The sequence below is a fragment of the Acipenser ruthenus genome, chromosome 3, assembly GCF_902713425.1.
Source record: "Acipenser ruthenus chromosome 3, fAciRut3.2 maternal haplotype, whole genome shotgun sequence".
NCBI lineage: Eukaryota > Metazoa > Chordata > Actinopteri > Acipenseriformes > Acipenseridae > Acipenser > Acipenser ruthenus.
The window spans coordinates 89,427,707-89,446,425 of record NC_081191.1 but is presented as its reverse complement, the minus strand read 5'-3'; the positions used below and the strand labels follow the sequence as shown (position 1 = coordinate 89,446,425).

Here is an 18,719-nt window from a genome sequence, read left to right as displayed (position 1 = left end):
TTTTAAATGTAGTACTAGAGGTGCAAAACAATTACATCCCAAAAGTAGAGAAATCTAAATCTAAAACAAAATGGCCCAAATGGTTTAATAGATCAATTAAAAAAAATACTCAGAGAAAAAAGGCACTTTACAGAGCGTGTAAAATGGACAAAGAACAAAGTACAAAGAAAGAGTACTCGGAACTGCAAACACAAGTCAAAAAGGAAGTTATAAAGGCCAAGAAAGAGCTAGAAATGAGCATTGCTAAGGGGGCTGAAACCAATTTCAAAAAGTTTTTCCAATATTATAACAGCAAGAGAACATTCAAAGAGGAGGTAAAATGTCTAAGAGATACAAATGGTAAAATCATAGATGAAGAGAAAAAAATAGCAAATATATTAAATGATTACTTTTCACAAGTTTTTACAAAAGAGGATACAGGCAACATGCCCCACATGTCAACCTGTTCCTGTCCAGTTTTAAATAACTTTAGTATAACAGAGGCAGAAGTGTTAAAGGGACTAGGAGCTCTTAAAATAAACAAATCCCCTGGTCCGGATGAGATCCTCCCAATAGTACTCAAATAAATGAAAGAAGTTATTTACAAGCCGCTAACCAAGATCATGCAACAGTCTCTTAACACAGGGGTTGTACCAACGGAGAATTGCAAACGTAATACTGATCTACAAAAAGGGAGACAAAACCAAACCAGGTAACTACAGACCAATAAGCCTTATTTCTATTATATGTAAACTTATGGAAACTATAATAAGATCCAAAATGGAAATTACCTATATAGTAACAGTATCCTGGGAAACAATCAGCATGGTTTTAGAAAAGTGAGATTGTGTCTAACTAATCTGCTTAACCTTTTTCATGCTTTGCAGTTATCCATTGTCGATGTTGCATTGGTTTATTTAGATTTCCAGAAAGCTTCTGACAAAGTCCCGCATGAAAGATTAATTCTCAAACTGAACGCAGTAGGAATTCAAGGAAATGCATGCACATGGATTAGGGAGTGGTTAACATGTAGAAAACAGAAAGTACTGATTAGAGGAGAAACCTCAAAATGGAGCGAGGTAACTAGTGGAGTACCACAGGGATCAGTATTAGGTCCTCTGCTGTTCCTAATCTACATTAATGATTTAGATTCTGGTATAGTAAGCCAACTTGTTAAATTTGCACACAACACAAAAATAGGAGGAGTGGCAAACACTGTTGCAGCAGCAAAGGTCATTCAAAATGATCTAGACAGCATTCAGAACTGGGCAGACACATGGCAAATGACATTTAATAGAGAAAAGTGTAAGGTACTGCACGCAGGCAATAAAAATGTCCATTATAAATATCATATGGGAGATACCGAAATTGAAGAAGTAATCTATGAAAAAGACCTAGGAGTCTATTTTGACTCAGAAATGTCTTCATCTAAACAATGTGGGGAAGCTATAAAAAAAGGCCAACAAGATGCTCAGATATATTGTGAGAAGTGTTGAATTTAAATCAAGGGGAAGTAATGTTAAAACTTTACAATGCATTAGTAAGACCTCATCTAGAATATTGTGTTCAGTTCTGGTCACCTTGTTACAAAAAGGATATTGCTGCTCTAGAAAGAGTGCAAAGAAGAGCGACCAGAATTATCCCGGGTTTAAAAGGCATGTCATATACAGACAGGCTAAAAGAATGGAAAGAATGGAATCTATTCAGTCTTGAACAAAGAAGACTACGCGGTGATCTGATTCAAGCATTCAAAATTCTAAAAGGTATTGACAATGTCGACCCAAGGGACTTTTTCGACCTGAAAAAAGAAACAAGGACCAGGGGTCACAAATGGAGATTAGATAAAGGGGCATTCAGAACAGAAAATAGGAGGCACTTTTTTACACAGAGAATTGTGAGGGTCTGGATCCAACTCCCCTGTAATGTTGAAGCTGACCCCTGGGATCCTTCAAGAAGCTGCTTGATGAGAGTCTTTGTAAGTGTCCATTTCTTCAAGGCTCAATTTAAATGTAGTGGTGTAACTATAAAAATTAGGTTTGATTTAGCATTATATTACAAACACCAATCTTGTTTACAAGAGTGACCCAAATGATAACTTGTTTAAAAAGATCAGATCATTAAAATTATGAAGGAAAAAACAAGGGGTTCTAAAGCTAAAGTGTGACAATAATATTAAAAAAACAGCAAGCTTCAGTGCTTCGCGTAATCGAAATGCTTTCTGTTTACAGTAAAATAAAATTGTTAAAAATATGATCAGAAAAAATTGTTTTGGTGCTACATCATGTTTTTCATCTATTGGCAGGTCCAACATCCATTTATTGTATTTAAAGATTGTCTATTCTTTTTTCGAATATTAAAGTTTTGTAATTTAGCAGCTAGTGGATAAATAAATGTACTATATTTTTGACATCTTTAACATTAAATACATAGTTGAAATGCTTCAGACTTGTGTCTGCCTTCTGTCTGAATTAGGAGCCAAGTTGTCTTTAATGGAATCTAACAAGCATTTAAAGAGAACAATTTGAACACAGCACAGCCTCTCTTGGTACAGAATACAAAGGTTAGGACCATTTTTGAAAGTGTAGATGCTTGTAAAACAAAACAGTGGGGAAGAGTAAGCAAGTCGAGGAATCCAACAGTGCCTTTCTGTATTTCACAACAATCAATGCATTTTATGGGAAATCATTGCGCAAATGTAAGCTGCAAACTCCATACCACACACTGGTATCATTTATAACCCCAATCATAAACTGCAGGAAAAGTACACTGCCGTTCTGGAGGGAATGCATTAACAAATATAAAGAGTAGGTAAAAAGACAGGGTATTTCATGGATCAACAAGAGCAAAATCCACTGAAATGAGTTAAGAGTTGGTTTCCTGGCTTTTCAATGATGGCGGAGAGGATAGAAGTCAGCGCCCAAGAGGAAAAATAAATAAAGTAATTCCCCTGCACTCTTAAAAGTGCACTTGCCAGCTCATGCATAAACATGTGTTTAGTGTTGCCTATGCTGATGGAGCTTAGTTATAACTACTTAACCTTTTAAGCACTGAAGCACTGAATGGGACTAGAACGCTGAATGACTGTCATGCTCATCTTTGATGACATGCTGCTATTAACAAAAGTCTGCATCTTCATCTTCCTCTTCATCATCATCAAGACCGATCCAGTGAGATGCAACATCTCATTTCCAGTATCCAGGGATGTCCAGCCCCATGTTTGTTGAGAATTAATCGGAGAGGAATTTAGCCAGGCCAAAACTATATTGACTACAGTACAATGTTTTTTTTTTAGTTTTTTTTTCCCTCCATGACACCAGTTTAACATCTCTGACTTGCTCCGGAGGATGTCAATGGGATCCTTAATATCCACAGAGTCGACAGAACCTTAGTTAGTAGGTATTGATATGCACTGTCCTCTAATTAGCAGCAACTACATTTTAACATTTATATTATTAAGCTGAATATTTTATGTGCGTGCGTGCGTGCGTGTGTGTGTGTGTGTGTGTGTGTGTGTGTGTGTGTGTGTGTTTCAGTTAAGGAAACTGAAAAACGTGCTTTTATAAACCTTGCAATACTTTGTTTAATAAACTGTCCAATAAAGTAAAAATTGCAAAGGATATCCAACAGTAAGATGGCAGTAATTTGTTTTACGTTATTTTCTGATGTAAGACAAACAAACTTGAAAGGGTAAAGATGTCTTTATGATTTAGTTATGGTATTTTAATGTGTGTTATAAACATTTGAATGCTGTTAGATTTTAATATTTTATGCATGATTTTAAGAATACTGCACTGTTACAAGCCTACCTTATAAGCAACTGGTCAACTGCCCAGAGCGTTTTCGATTTGCATAGACCTGTTGACATTGATTTGATGAAAATTTTAACAGTAAATAGTACTTGGTTGGATAAACAGTCCTGTGCATCAACAAAATACATGCACTTTAAATGTGGTAAAAAATTGATGATAGCCCAGTTTTTAATCAGGTAAGGCTGAAGCACAAAAGTACTTTCCATTTTAAGGTTGAAAGTGCTCAGACATTCCAAATGATGTTAATAAGTAAAATACATTACTCTAAATACTTAAGTTACAGTGTGATGACTCTATTAAAAAAATATGTTTTCTGATCCTTCTGTTTGCTGTGCTTTTTATACAATATATATATATATATATATATATATATATAATACAATACAAATGCATTTTTATGTAGCGCCTTTCACGCCATGGCACCCCAGAGCACTGTACAAAGTTAAAAACAAAACAGCTCACTTATATGACTTTTTGGAACAATTAAAAGCTCTGCATTTTCTGATCTCAAAAGGAGGAATAACAGAGTTAGTAGTTCTTGGATAGGATGGCTCTAATCCATGAAGGTCAGAAGTTATTACAGCAACTTTAAAGTCAATTCGGTAGCTCACTGGTGACCAGTGTAAGGTCCTAAGCAGTGGAACTGAAGCCTTCTAAGTTTAGTGAAGGTATACCAACAAACAAAGCATTGCAGTAATCAAGATGCGAAGTTCTAAATGCATAAATCAACATCTCTGCATCCCTCATATCCAGCACAGACTTTCATCTGGCCACATATCTCAAATGATAACAGAATTAATATGGAAATCAAAAGAAAGCTCTGGGTCCAAGATAACATCATTTCACTGGAGTACCAGTTCAAGTCCCTGCTTTCATTTCACTAAAAGTGTGTCTGATTCGTAGAAACTGTAACTTCAGTCCCATCCTAAAAAGTAACATGTTCCCATGTTTTATCTCCCCTATCATTTTACAAGCACCATCCTGTGGCACAGTTTAAGACAGACTAAAAGTTAAAAGGTTGCAGAATAATGAGGTATATTCTCAAATATTTAATTTGTAATTAGAATAAGCTAACCACAGGACACCATCAGCAAGAAGAAAATGTAATATCTATATCATACCTATGAAGAAGAAGTATTGCTGTGCAGCAACATCAAAATATTTGTTTTAATATGTCTGGATTTATATTAAAAACACTGGATATACAAATACGTTTTCAAATACCTTCTTTATTTAAAATGCAGACAATATCTATCTATCTATCTATCTATCTATCTATCTATCTATCTAGTCATTTTTTTATTTATGTAAAAAAAGTGTAAGCACCTGCTAATCAGTTACAGTTAATACCAACTGGGAGCTACATTTAAATTTAAATCACCTCTCAGCTATTTAAAAATAGATTATTTGGCTTGTAATGCGATATAATTATATGTTTTATGTCACATATTATAACTTAAATACAGTACCTTTGGTTCAAACCTAGCCTTGGCTCACCTTTTTAAGACAATACCACTTGGCTATTCAATTAATTTAAAAAAATATATTTCTTCTTCATGAATGATTATTTGTTATCTGTGTGAGGTAGATGACTGAAGCATATGGGACTATGGTATATGTTTACCTGCAGATGGCAGACTGGCTGTATGCTGGACCTTCTGTGGCACTTAAAGCTTGCCCAACTTGTGTCTGTGTCAGCCCAAGGGACAGGCGGCGGATTTTAAAAGCTTTGGCAAACTCTCGAATTTCTTCCAGATTTACTCCGTCAACTTCACTGGGGGCTGTCTGAGGGTCTGAAAAAAATAAGAAGAATGAAACTCACTGCCACTAACTGCTTTAAATATGTTGCAGTTTTGAACAGGCATTTAGTCAACATTTTATTTCTGTATTTAGTGCTGCATATTGTTAACCAATATTCTAGAGAGTATAAATACACAATCCAATCATGTTAATCCGAAGAAGTCAGAAGTAATCCGTTTGAAACATAATTTCATTATTACATGGACCCTGAGGGATGTACTTTGCATTTAACAAACAAATAAATAACGGTGTTCACTTAGTTTGATTTTATTTAATAAACTATAGTAGGCATTGCTAACCTGTAGATGGTTTCATAACATCACAACACTAATTATAAATTCTCAGGTAAGAATATATAAAAAACAAATCAAGGGGACAACATTTTTGACGAATGCTTTCATAGATTTCAATGAGTGAAGCTGTCCAGTGATAGTGTTTTATAGAATTGTTATTTGTTTGTTTCCTCTCTCATGTAAGATAACTCGGTGTAGCAACAGCTTCAGCATCTAGCTTTGAATCCCTTTGTATTATCCTGTCCTGCTGCATGTTATGAATCTCAGAATCTTGCCTATATTCAATCTATTCATATTGTGCTGCTCAAGGACAGTGTTAGAAAGAGGCTGCAGTAATCAAAACCTTCATTGAACACTATGACCTTGAATAGAGATTGGATATGTATTGTGCATATTCATGCCTTAAGCAGAACAAATACATAAGAATGCATTTTATTGAAGTAATACTGTCTGCACAATTCAAGTATAATTCAGTGTAGCAATAAATAATTTTATATACAGCAACATGTTTTCAGACAGATAATGAACCTCAGATCTATACAGAAAAATTAAGCATTTGAGCCAGAAGGAGCAGGCTTAATCGTGTGGTAATGCCCACCTTGTGCAGTTATATTAACATAACGAGAAGGGCATTACCACATCATTAAGCCCGCTCTTGAGGGCTCAAATGCTATTAGAATATGGATACATTACAAATGAAAAAATAAATAAAAATTAAGTACTTTTTGTGATTTTATCAAAACTAGGTTTTGCTGAGGCTGATTACATTTTGTTATGCGGTCTGTTTAGAATTATGCCAGGCTGCTGCATTCCGCTTAATGTGATTGGACGATAGTTGTTGTCAGGCGGCAGCATTCCGCCAATGTGATTGGACGATAGTTTTTTTGCGAAACATCCAAACCTGAAGTCATCATACATTTCCTGGGAGATATAGGCTAACTTACAAATAAAACAAAAACTATATATAGTATTAGGAAAAACAACAACACTGAAGTGAACGATAAAGAGGAACGTTTATTTTTAAATTAATTTTAGTAAAATAGGCCTGCATGTTAAATTGGATGCCTTGAATTATTTAGTAGTTATTCATGTGAATGTTTCCATTAACGGTACAATTGCTCAGCATATTGGAAAACATGCCGGACGAAAGTTCATTTTTTGAAACTGGCATAGTCGATGGATTGTAAGCCTCTTTTGAAAAAATTAAAACAGGTGATGGTATTGCAATATTAGCATTTTCTCCTCCTTCTGTCAATATGCGAGACCAGGTTTGTCTCTCTTTTCATCCGGTGCCCAGTAACTTTTAATCGAAGACTCATTTTTATGTCCGGTTACTGCCATAATTTGTCAGCATTCTAGACCGGCATTAGATAACACCGTGTAACAATTTTTTTTTTTTTTTTTGTTCCTGGGTAGTAAGTGTTATTTCCTAATTGCTTATGCCTCAAAAGTATAGAAAATGGCTATTATTGCCCACAAACTTTGCTTTTGTGACCAGGACAGTGATATTTTGAAATTTACCTATTTTCCAGAACATTCCAGATAGATTCAGTGCTGAGTAAACTTGGAGTAACTTCTAGAACTTTCTAGAACTTTCCAGTAATATAAATAGTAGTATAAATACAGGGGCCTTAAGCCTACCAGTTCAGTTTAGTTCCAGCTGCCTAAGTGGATACATATCTGCATTTTTCTGAGATGGCATCAAGGTCATAGGAGACTTCAAAACGGTGGCATTCCTGATGGGTCTCCAAGGAGGTTTTACCAAGTTTCCCTGCTATCTTTGCCTTTGGGACAGCAGGGACACCAAGGTGCACTACCACAGGCGGGACTGGCCACAGCGGACCGAGTTCTCTGTGGGGAGGAACAACGTCAAGTGGGAGCCACTGGTGGACCCCCAGAAGGTGCTGATGCCACCACTGCACATCAAATTGGGCCTTATGAAACTATTTGTCAGAGCTCTAGATAAGGAGTCGGCAGCCTTCAAGTACCTTCAAGACTTCTTCCCTAAGCTGTCTGAGGCAAAGGTCAAAGCCGGTGTCTTTGTTGGACCACAGATAAAGAAGATCCTGGAGTGCAATGAATTCCCCAAGAAGCTCGCTAGTAAGGAGAAAGCGGCTTGGAACAGCTTTGTCGCAGTGGTTCGGGGCTTCCTGGGCAATCACAAGGCCGAAAACTATGTGGAGCTGGTTGAGACTCTGGTGAAGAACTACGGCACAATGGGCTGTAGGATGTCCCTCAAAGACCATATCCTTGATGCTCATCTTGATAAATTCAAGGAGAACATGGGAGCGTACTCGGAGGAGCAAGGCGAGCGCTTCCACCAGGATATACTGGACTTTGAACGCCGCTACCAAGGACAGTATAACAAGAACATGATGGGAGACTACATTTGGGGGCTGATTCGTGAAAGTGATTTACAGTATAATCGTAAATCTCGAAAAACTACTCACTTCTAAATCTTTTGTAGTCATTTTGGTATTACTTCAGTATAAATACATGTTAATTTGGATTCATATGTTGTTTTTTTCTGACTTTATGTGAACGAAAAGACACAAATTCGCCCGTTTTCTCATTGGAAATAGGTAAATTTCAAAATATCACTGTCCTGGTCACAAAAGCAAAGTTTGTGGGGAATAATATCCATTTTCTATACTTTTGAGGCATAAGCAACTAGGAAATAACAATTACTACCCAGGAACAAAAATTGTGTTACATAGTGTAATAGTTGTATTGCGGTGGACCGCAAGCAGTGGTTTGTATACCTTTTACTCAGGTTGACCAACTTACTTAATGTTGGCATCATGTTTCCTAAGGTTTTTTTTCCAAGAGGAAGTGGGTGGTACCATATGTCGGTAGAAGAGAGTTCTTCAGGTGATAAATTACATACAACAAAATAATATGAACATACTGTATATGAACATATATCCTTCTTCACAAACTGTGCGGTCCAGTGGTTAAAGAAAGGAGGCTATGTGGTCCAGTGGTTAAAGAAAAGGGCTTATAACCAGGAGGTCCCCGGTTCAAATCTCACTTCACCCATGGACACATTGTGTGACCCTGAGCAAGTCACTTAACCTCCTTGTGCTCTGTCTTTCGGTGAGACGTAGTTGTAAGTGATTCTGCAGCTGATGCATAGTTCACACACCCTAGTCTCTGTAAGTCGCCTTGGATAAAGGCGTCTGCTGAATAAACAAATAATAATAATAAGTAGAATTTTAAGATTTTAAATGCTCACCTTGAGCTATTGACCGATTGATTTATTTATCATACAGTATATAGATTTTCAGGCGGATTGATTTGGAACGGTGAATAAACAGAGTTTGAATACTAACATTCAGGTGGGCTTAATCAGAGTTTAAGCCCACCCGATTGATCAATCAGGTTACAGGAAATCTCCTATCCATATTCTAATTGACCTTAAAGATATCTTTTTTTTTTTTTTTTTCCAAATGTGAAAAAGTGGAAAACGATGTCTTAAACACTCAAGTGTACTCTCTGGCCATTAATATTAGTTAGATGTTTTAGTATTTACATTCAACTCAAAAAATAAAAACAACAGGTGTACCATTATTATTACACAAAATCCGGTCCATTTAGTTAAAAGTAAAAACTGCAAAGATTCAGGAATTAAATGAGCTCCTTTGGTTTACACTTGCTTCCCTGAGCTACATATAACATTCAGAACCCCCTGCTGCTGCTGTGTGTCTAGAGAGCTTCAGGGAGGGAGGATGCTTGTGTTCCTGCAGCTAAAGCTACCTCAGGGAATGCTAAAAACTAGTAAGCCACCAATGCCTTGTTACTGATGAAGCATAGTGCACAGAAGGCTATACAACAAAATAATATAGTAACCCAAGTATCTCTTTAGTGTAAGATGTAACATTATTGTGAAGCACACTCTTTCCAGCACTGAAGACCTTTATTTGTCTAGGAAATCTAACTGATGAAGTGTTTATAAAGTGTTTATCCTTGTGCTGAAAGAGTTGAACATCTTGCAGACTTATCATTTCAACTCAGTGCCATCCCAGCAGCCCTGCACCCTACTAACAGTGCTATCACCGTTATTTCCAAAGCCTTGTATGCAAGCTTGCCTGTGTGTGGTAAATGTCACATCAACATGTTAACTGGTCCAGTTCCCTAAGCAGGAGAGCAAGAGACAGCGCGCTTGAGAAAATGGATCTATTGGAACAAGGGGTACTCACTGCTGACCAGCTGTCCAACACTGAGAGCTGAGGAAGAGGACGATGTGGAGGAAGAGGAGGAGGAGGAGGAGGCCTGGCACACTGGGTTTTGTGACATGGAGGCCTGGCTGTGTGTCAAGTGGCGAAGGCCAGTCTGCGAGGATGCTGGACCTACCTGTGTCTGCTGGGGCTACAGGAACAAAGACACAGAACCACAAGAAGTGAACCGTGGACACTGGAGACAACAGTTTCTATTTCAATGTTGCATTCCTCTGAACCAATTATTTTTGTTTTATAAATAACATCACTACTATTTTTTTTTATGAATCTTTTATCCGTTCGCGTATATACTGTATATACTGTAAATAAAAAAGTGTGTTGAAAGGGGTGTATGCAATTGTTTATAGCTTCTGATCTTTAATCAATATTCGCTGTTTATATCCTGTAGAATGGGGATTCGCAATCACCGTGAGATAATTATTAAACGTTTTTATCTGCTATTTTTTTTTTCTCCGAAGGTTTAACAATCAATGTCATTACAATAAAAGAACCATGACATTGGTAATCCTCTTTTGTTACTAAAATGAAAAAAGATTCAAATAGGATCTTGGGAAGATGGTGACCACTAAACCTTGAAGTGACACAGTGTGCAGCCAACGGGCAGTGTTTCACTGATCCTTCACTGGGTAGTAAAGCACACATATGACTCTGGTTAGTCTTATCACAGAAATCCAGACCAGATTAAAAAAAATGCTTAGTTCAGCTAAAATCAATACCTTTACTAGCCTGACTGGGCAAGGTCTCGCCTTACTAGGGCTGGTTTTAAAACATGGCCTGGATGTCTTTCTAGAAAGAGGGAGGGAAGTATCCGGTCACAAGAAGCTTTTACCAGGAGGTACACCCACAGAAACGTTTAGGACCAATTCACGATGTTAAAAAGGCTAAGTGTTTCAACAGAAACATGCCTTCTTACATTATTTAGGCCAATTTAATTCCAATGTAATGCTCTTGAAATATACAGGCTTCCTAATGCACTTCTTAGAAGCCTCATAGTAATGCCATGCAGTGACAGGGGTTGCTTGTTATAGTTCTAAATATCTGCAAAGATGCAGGTTATTATCGTCTAATACAGATATTTTCACTTCATGCTTCCAAACATATGGAGGATCAAGAATGCCTGTCTTTTTCTTTTTTTCATTAATGTGAACTACATTCTATTTCAACTGTATGCCATTAGATAGCTGATAGCTTTAGAAATGCATGTAAATACAACATTTATGGATCTCCTTTTCATAAGAGTGTTTTTTAGCATCATTCTGTTGAGTTATGTTTAGACTGTCAGCTATATTTTGAGAGAATGTTTCATACACCATATGTGTGCATTTAAAATATCAAGCTATAGGACTAGCACTATGATGGTACTGTTTTTTCTAAATAACAATAATAAAAAATACTTTTTTAAAGGTTGTTTTTTTAATACAGCTTGGTTGTTTGTTTGATTGATTTTATGGTCTTTCTGGATACCTGGGAAGTTCTGAAGTGATGCTAAACACAGAATGTCAGGTGTTACAAGTGTGGTACCAGACGAAAATACATACTGGCTTCAGCAGATCGTGGTTAATCTACAGTTTGTAATTGTTACTGGACTCTTTATGAATGTAGCATAATGTGCTTTGTGTTTAGTTGTAAAGTCATATAGATATAAATTGATAATCACAAAGAAAAAAATATAATTACATGTAGATATTACAATGTACAAGATGATGTATGTGTTAATTGCAAAACAAACCCCAAATCCTTAATATTACTAAATATATTTTGTGGTATCATGCAGTAGGTACTGATGTTAATTGGAATATTACGGATGGTAATATAATTTTAAGTAATTAAATGTATATATTTTGTACAATGTTGCAAGTTGATATGAGTGTAGTGTGATATGTGTGTAGAGGTTTTTGATATTAACACCTTTGTAAATACATTGTGTAATATATAAAACAAAATCTATATAATATTGGTATTAGAACCTGATGATTTATTGGTTCAAGTAAATGTATCAACTTTACATTAATTATACCATCTGCAAAACTGAATGAGTATGTTTTGTTTGTTGGGTTGGAAGCAAATAAAGACTATTATAGTTCATCTATAAAGGGGGTTGATGTGTTTAATGTTACAGTGCTCCCCTTTATAAGGTGGCCCTTTATACTGCGGAACAGGTTATAAGGCGGTACAGTCATGCCTCCCATTTGCCCCATAATGCCATTACACTAATACTAGTATTCTCGTTATAAGGCAGAACACAAATAGCAAGGCCACTTAACTGTGGCTCCCAACTACAGCGTTATAAAGGGTAACCTTAAAGCCGGTATAACGCAGTTTTGTAGATGGCTTTTTGTTTCAGAGGGTGAGTCAAAATGGCATGTCTTTTATTTTAAGTGCACCAATGAAAAGGAATGTTTTCGCATTGCACTGCAGGGGATCAGGAAAGTGCCTTTAGCTCCATCTGAAACATGTTTTAACAGGTGTTTAAAAGGAATGCTAAATATGTCACTGTATGACTGGTGAACCATTCGGGTTATTCTAGAATTATGAGCTCTAAACTACAAAAAAAAAAAAATCTGATAAACACATGAGTGAGATTCTAGAATCTCATCGGGTGAGTCTTGTATGTTGTTCCTCTCTGTGTCCTCATGGAGGTGGAAGGTAATCTAAGGTAAATTATATTCGATTCGTTTTCAGCTATTCCTTTAACCCAAACACGTGAAAACCTGCATTCAGCTGTTTTGTTGCTGCTCATTCGAAACTAAATAATTACTTTATTAAGTTGAAATTATTAACCTGTTTTTCTTACTTGTGTTAACCAAATAAATAAAATACAGTTTTGTGAATTAAAGGTGGGCCCAATTAAAGATTAGACCTGGCCAAACTTCAATTTGCATTGGCCAAATATGTCCATGTGATGACCACTAGAGCCTCAATCTCATGTCATCTTGTACCTGTTGGCCTGGCCTGATGGGCGACAGTGTTATTCCTTGGGTGTTGATGACAGGTAGGATCTGGTTCCCGATGACTGTGGCGATAATCTGGCCTTGGGCGTTTGTCAGCAGCTGAGGGGTGATTGGCTGCATCTGAAGGCCCTGCGTTACACCTCCTGTCTGACTTGATGGCACTGCTGGGTTAGGCATCAGTGGAATTGTTCCAATAATCTAGAACAAAGAGCACTATGGTAACAATGGAAAAGGCAGGCAGTGGACAGGTCTTGGGTTCTGGGTCTAGAATGGTATATGCTCAACATGTTTGATCAAGGATAATACAGAAGTTTACAACTTATACACAACATAGATATTCCCATTATGTTTTATTTCCATTTGGCTGCTGCTCGCAACAGCAAATTATGCTTCCATTCATTTTTCTTGATCTCGTTAGTCATTGAGACAGGAAGTGATGTAGGTGACCTGTGACAATTAAGCTTTTTAATGAAAAATGCATTCATTAATGACCTCATCGACTCTATTTCAAAGCATTAACGGATCGATTTAATTAACACATTTCGTTTGAAAATCACTTGCTACTAAAGCTCTTGTTACTATACCATGAGTTTGATACAATAACACTGTTTTTTGAAAATCCTGCCCATAATGTCGTAATAAAAAAATCTTACCTAGCATAAATATTGTGCAGTTGATGATCCTTTGTAATGCAAGTGATTGAAATGGAGCAGGGATAGCAGCCTTACTGGAAGTGTTATGACTGAATTAAGAACATGGAGCATTTCATCTTCATAATGTGAGCCTGTCCTCTTTCACAAAGCACAAAAGTCTAATTTGCACATTTTATAATAATGGACCTGAAGTATTTCAAGACTACAAAAAAATGGCCGATCCAATACAGCTCCAAATGTGAAATATAATACATTTATATAAGCCTTTCTGTTAGTCTCATTGGATTCCTCACAAATCCTTTTTAGTTTTATAAATCTGCTCCTTATAAATGACCTCAAGCAATAGTGCTGGAAAAATGTTTATGGCCTTTTGAGTCACCACTAAAATACAGGGGACTCCTTCTCTCGCCTGCACATTACTACACATCTACCTGCTCTGCCTGAAGACAAGAAAGGGAAGAGGATGTAAATGTCTCTCAAGTGCATGCAAAGGCTGTGAGGCAAGCTTGGTTAATGCACAGCACAACAAGAGGAGGTTGCCGTTAGACATTTGTAATATCTTCTGGTAAGTGTGGTCGAGAGAACAGATGTAGTAATAGTGTTTATTAATATTTAGAACAGGGATTTATGAACGTCTTGTTAGTTTATGTTTAACTCAAGTAAACCTTGCATAAACCAACTTAATAATAATAATAATAATAATAATAATAATAATAATAATAATAATAATAATAATAATAATAATAATAATAATAATAAAAACATGATCATACATATGATCTCTGATGGCATGACAGAAAGTGCCCTCGGCCACCTGGGATTTGCAGTGCTGGTTCAGGTTTCCTTTTCCCTCTCAATGCATCAGTCTGCATATGTAGCATCCTGCCTTAAAAACAACCTGACACCTTTCATGCAATGAACTTACAATGTTCTTAAAGCTGGCTGTGTTAGACTTTTCACAAAATATATTGTGCAGTAGAAGCTTAAAAACATGAGAATCATGGTGTTACTGAGTGAATCATGATTTTGACGGTGTACTGTATTTTTAGATGTGAATTAAAGGGGGAAAAATCTTTATAATATTTGATTCTAAAAATGTAAAGTATCCAACTGCAAACTTGCAACCAATTGGTACTGAATTAATCTGATTTATCGAAAAAGAGCTAGTGTATTTTACATTTCTATCTATCTATCTATCTATCTATCTATCTATCTATCTATCTATCTATATTGTAGCCTACATTGTGTTCTGTTGTGACTAAACATTATTGTTTGAAAGTATTTAAAGTATATATAGATATTTTATATAGGAAATTATGAAATCTATAAAATGATGGCTGATCATATTATATTTACTGGAGTTGTTTTCTTAGCTCTCTCAATTAAATCAGCAAACTTTGATTAAACAACTACACAATTCTCAAGCATGGCACATATTATGGAATAATAAACACATACAAAATTATTATTATGCCAATTCAAATGCTATACAGTTTATAAAGGTTCAAAATAGTAAAAATGTTGCATTGTTTTCTGCACACTATGCTCTCTCTGGAACACAACAGTGCAAATGAGCTGTCACCAGTCATAATGCACAAGAAACAATAACGATATACAAAAGATTTGTTGGTGCATTAAAATGTAACCACCAAAAATGATCATTAACTGCTAGTAACCAAATGAATTATTGCTTAAACTGAACATGAACTGCTGTTTTGGACATTGTGTGAGGTTTAAATGTTACATATACTATACAGTATCTCCAAGTTCTCTAAACAGCATGCACATCTAAATCTCTATGCCCAAAAAATACAACCAAAAGGAAAAAACAGGTAGAAATGCATAACAAAAAGGGACCTTAAACTCGCACTCCATAAACGCTTCTGAATGTTGTTGTCGCTTAAAGCAAATGTATTTTTAACCTAACTAGCATGCATGCCTAGCTGCAGGAACTTTATAAAACCACCTATGAGACTGACAACACGATTTATATTCTTAGAATATACCTCTCCCCCCTTTCCTGATCTATGGGAAAAAACAAACAAAAAAACAAACAAACAAGAATTGCTTCATCAATACCTTTTCTCCAACGGTCAATTTGCACGATTTTTGTGAATCAAAAATCCAGCTTTTATTGTAACCAAATTAACAAGCAACTTAGAATGTCCATTTGCAGGGCTGGTTTGTATCATCTTGATTGGTCTATTACTTGATTTCTTACCTGTTTAACAGCCAAGTGTGTTCTGTATGATTCTCTGTCAGATTATTATTTGCCATGCTTACTTTTTTTCTGTGGATAGTGACGTACAGAAACATACTGGTGTTGCCCTGTGCACTGAAGTTCATAGGAACTATTAATTATAGTTTTATTTATAAATTTAAATACATTATGATTAAAAAAGCAATCAAAGACACCTTTATGTATTGCTGTATAATTACATTTCACTGTTTAGGCCAGGGATGCCCTTCTCTTTACTGAGTTTCCATAATAACAATACTAATAATTCAAAATCTCTCATGTTAGTAGAACACCACTAAACCTGATGGATGCTTGAGGGTCTAAAGCAAGCATGCCTTGTCACTGATGAATGATCAAACCTTTTGTGATATGGAATACACAGCTGACCTGCGCAATATCATGTACAAGACATATGAGAGCAATTCTCACCATTAGCTACAGAACACAGCATAATATCAAAGTGCAAAAAACGCCTTTTTTTTTTATAACAGACATCCCCCTTTTCATTTGGCATCAACATTTTGTTCCCCTTATTGCTGACCATGCATTTCATAAGATAGTGTCTCTGATTTGGTTGCCAATTGGTTTATAAAGCAACATGCTACTTTAAACTATAGATATCTGGCAAATGAGGAGACCTATAATTGAGTGGCAATACAATGTAATAAAGCTTTCTCATTGGCTCAAGCACTTGCCAGGCTGTAAATTTATTTTAAATATTTGCAATTATTCCACAAGAATGGAATGAAAAGGTAGGCATTCATATCACTGTGTAGCAAGTTAAATGCTGTTAACACCAGCCCCTGGTAAGCTGCAATGCCTCAATCACTTACATACTGTATGCATATTCTGCAGATCAGCAGGTTATTCCTGGCTGATTATATTTCAGCTTCTATTAATTTTATATGATCTCAATCCCTTCCAGCATGTCCAAACTACTCCCAGCTCTGTGATATAATGAGGAAAGATGACTTGGAAATGGAGGGTTGCAATTTGTAATTCATCTCAACTATGGCTCATTTGGTTATGTTACTTCACATTACTCAACTGTGCTGCTTCGCCATTTAACATATTTGAGTGTGTTCATACTGTATGTGTCTGCAGACCACAGTGACTGACGTGGATAGTCTTTGCATATACAGGGTATGCAGAGAAAAAAAAATGTGCTTAATTATTTATTTGGTTGTTAGCACGGACATCTAGAAAATGAAAAGCATTACAAAAAAGTAACATCTCCAGAGGTGCCCTTGGTACAGGGATGATATCAGTTTTTTAGAGTTTTCTTGTAGTTATTCCATGCTCTGGATTATTATATGTGCTGTAGTCTGATCCAAGGATTTCTCATTTCCCACTACCGAGACCATAACTCATTAGAATTATGCTGGTTTGTTTCCGTAAAAATGTCATCATGTTTCTCACAACTGAACAATCTCCAGTTTTCCATGGTCGCCATGCCATTTTCTCTGCCGATTTAAAAAAATAAATAAATTGGGAGTAGAGAAAGAAAAGACCATCAAAGACATTTCTTTTTAAACTAAAGGACATTCTTTAAACCAAAGGAAACTTATGGGCTTTACTCAACTCTGAAAGTAAAAAAAAACAAATTCCACAGCATATAGATGTGATGAATAATTCTCGCATAGTGAAATAGTGAAAACGTAACCCTTTAGATCCCTGGGCCCCCTTATCTAGTTGTATGAGAATGGTGTGTCTGCTGAGATAGAAGCAGTGTAATGAAGCATAGAGGAGCTGATGAGTGTTCTAGGAACACCAACATATGTCATCAGCACATTAAATGATCAGAATGGTAAACCGTCTTTTATATTTATTTATTCACGATTAGTCCACTGAGAAGCAAGCACTTAGTTCACAGGGACAGCCTGATGGCAGCAGCCAGACATGGTATAAGAGAGAACAAACAAAAAACAATAACAGAAAAAAGATAATCCTTTAAATTGGATTTTATCGTGGTAAAAGATAGAGAAAGTTCAAAAATATATATATCTGCCAGGTTTTTTTTTTAATTACTCTTTTTTGGAAATTGTGAAGATTATTAGAAACCCATTCCCTTCCTCTATGGAATGCAGAGTGCTTAGACTATTGGTGAAGCAAATTGAAATGCCAAAAATCCAATCCAACCCTGCTTGTGTGGTTCAATAAGAGATCCATTGCATTTGAATATACATCCAGATTCGTCATCAAGGAATGTGCCAAAACACGCACCTCACTATGGTGACTTTATATCAAGTACAGGGTGTCTAAATCCCAGAGTGACTGGGATCAACTTAACACATTAGTCATTAGTGTATGATTAGTTCACAACCTGTACCTTCATTTATCAGACTGTATGATACAGATGCCCCACTGTCTGGTTTCTGTTAGTGCTATGGACTGATGGAGGGTTATGTCACATCAAAGTACACAGAAAAGGAAATAGCAGGGGTAAAGGAAGGGTAAGGAAGCATCTTGGGGATGATTTGGCTGTGGCACTGGGGTTAAACTATTGAGGTGCTGGGGATTTCTTTTCTTTTTTTATGTCTCACCTGAAGGTATACACCAGGTTTCCACTCACAATGGTTTAATATAGAGCATCCTGGGAATCTACAGACCAAGATCCAGTGTTACTGGAGTACTATGTTCAAAGTTAGTGCTTTTCTTACTGTGCATCAACTCTGGCTCAAGCAGTAAAAAAACTGGATACTTGTCTCTATTCTCATAAAAAAAAAAAAAAATCCTGGCTCTTTCATTTGGCAAGGA

General features: G+C 36.2%; 1 protein-coding gene across 2 annotated transcripts in view; it reads right to left on the bottom strand.

The window, feature by feature from the left end:
• LOC117435369 (POU domain, class 6, transcription factor 2-like) overlaps positions 1–18,719 on the bottom strand; it is a 170,160-nt gene that overhangs the window by 13,432 nt on the left and 138,009 nt on the right. For both annotated transcript variants that reach the window (XM_059018734.1, XM_059018735.1), the window contains exons 7-9: positions 13,059–13,268; positions 10,081–10,249; positions 5,413–5,581 (exon numbers count right to left, since the gene is read on the bottom strand). In XM_059018734.1, coding sequence (XP_058874717.1) covers positions 5,413–5,581; positions 10,081–10,249; positions 13,059–13,268 — 548 coding nt within the window. The remainder of the gene's footprint in view (positions 1–5,412; positions 5,582–10,080; positions 10,250–13,058; positions 13,269–18,719) is intronic.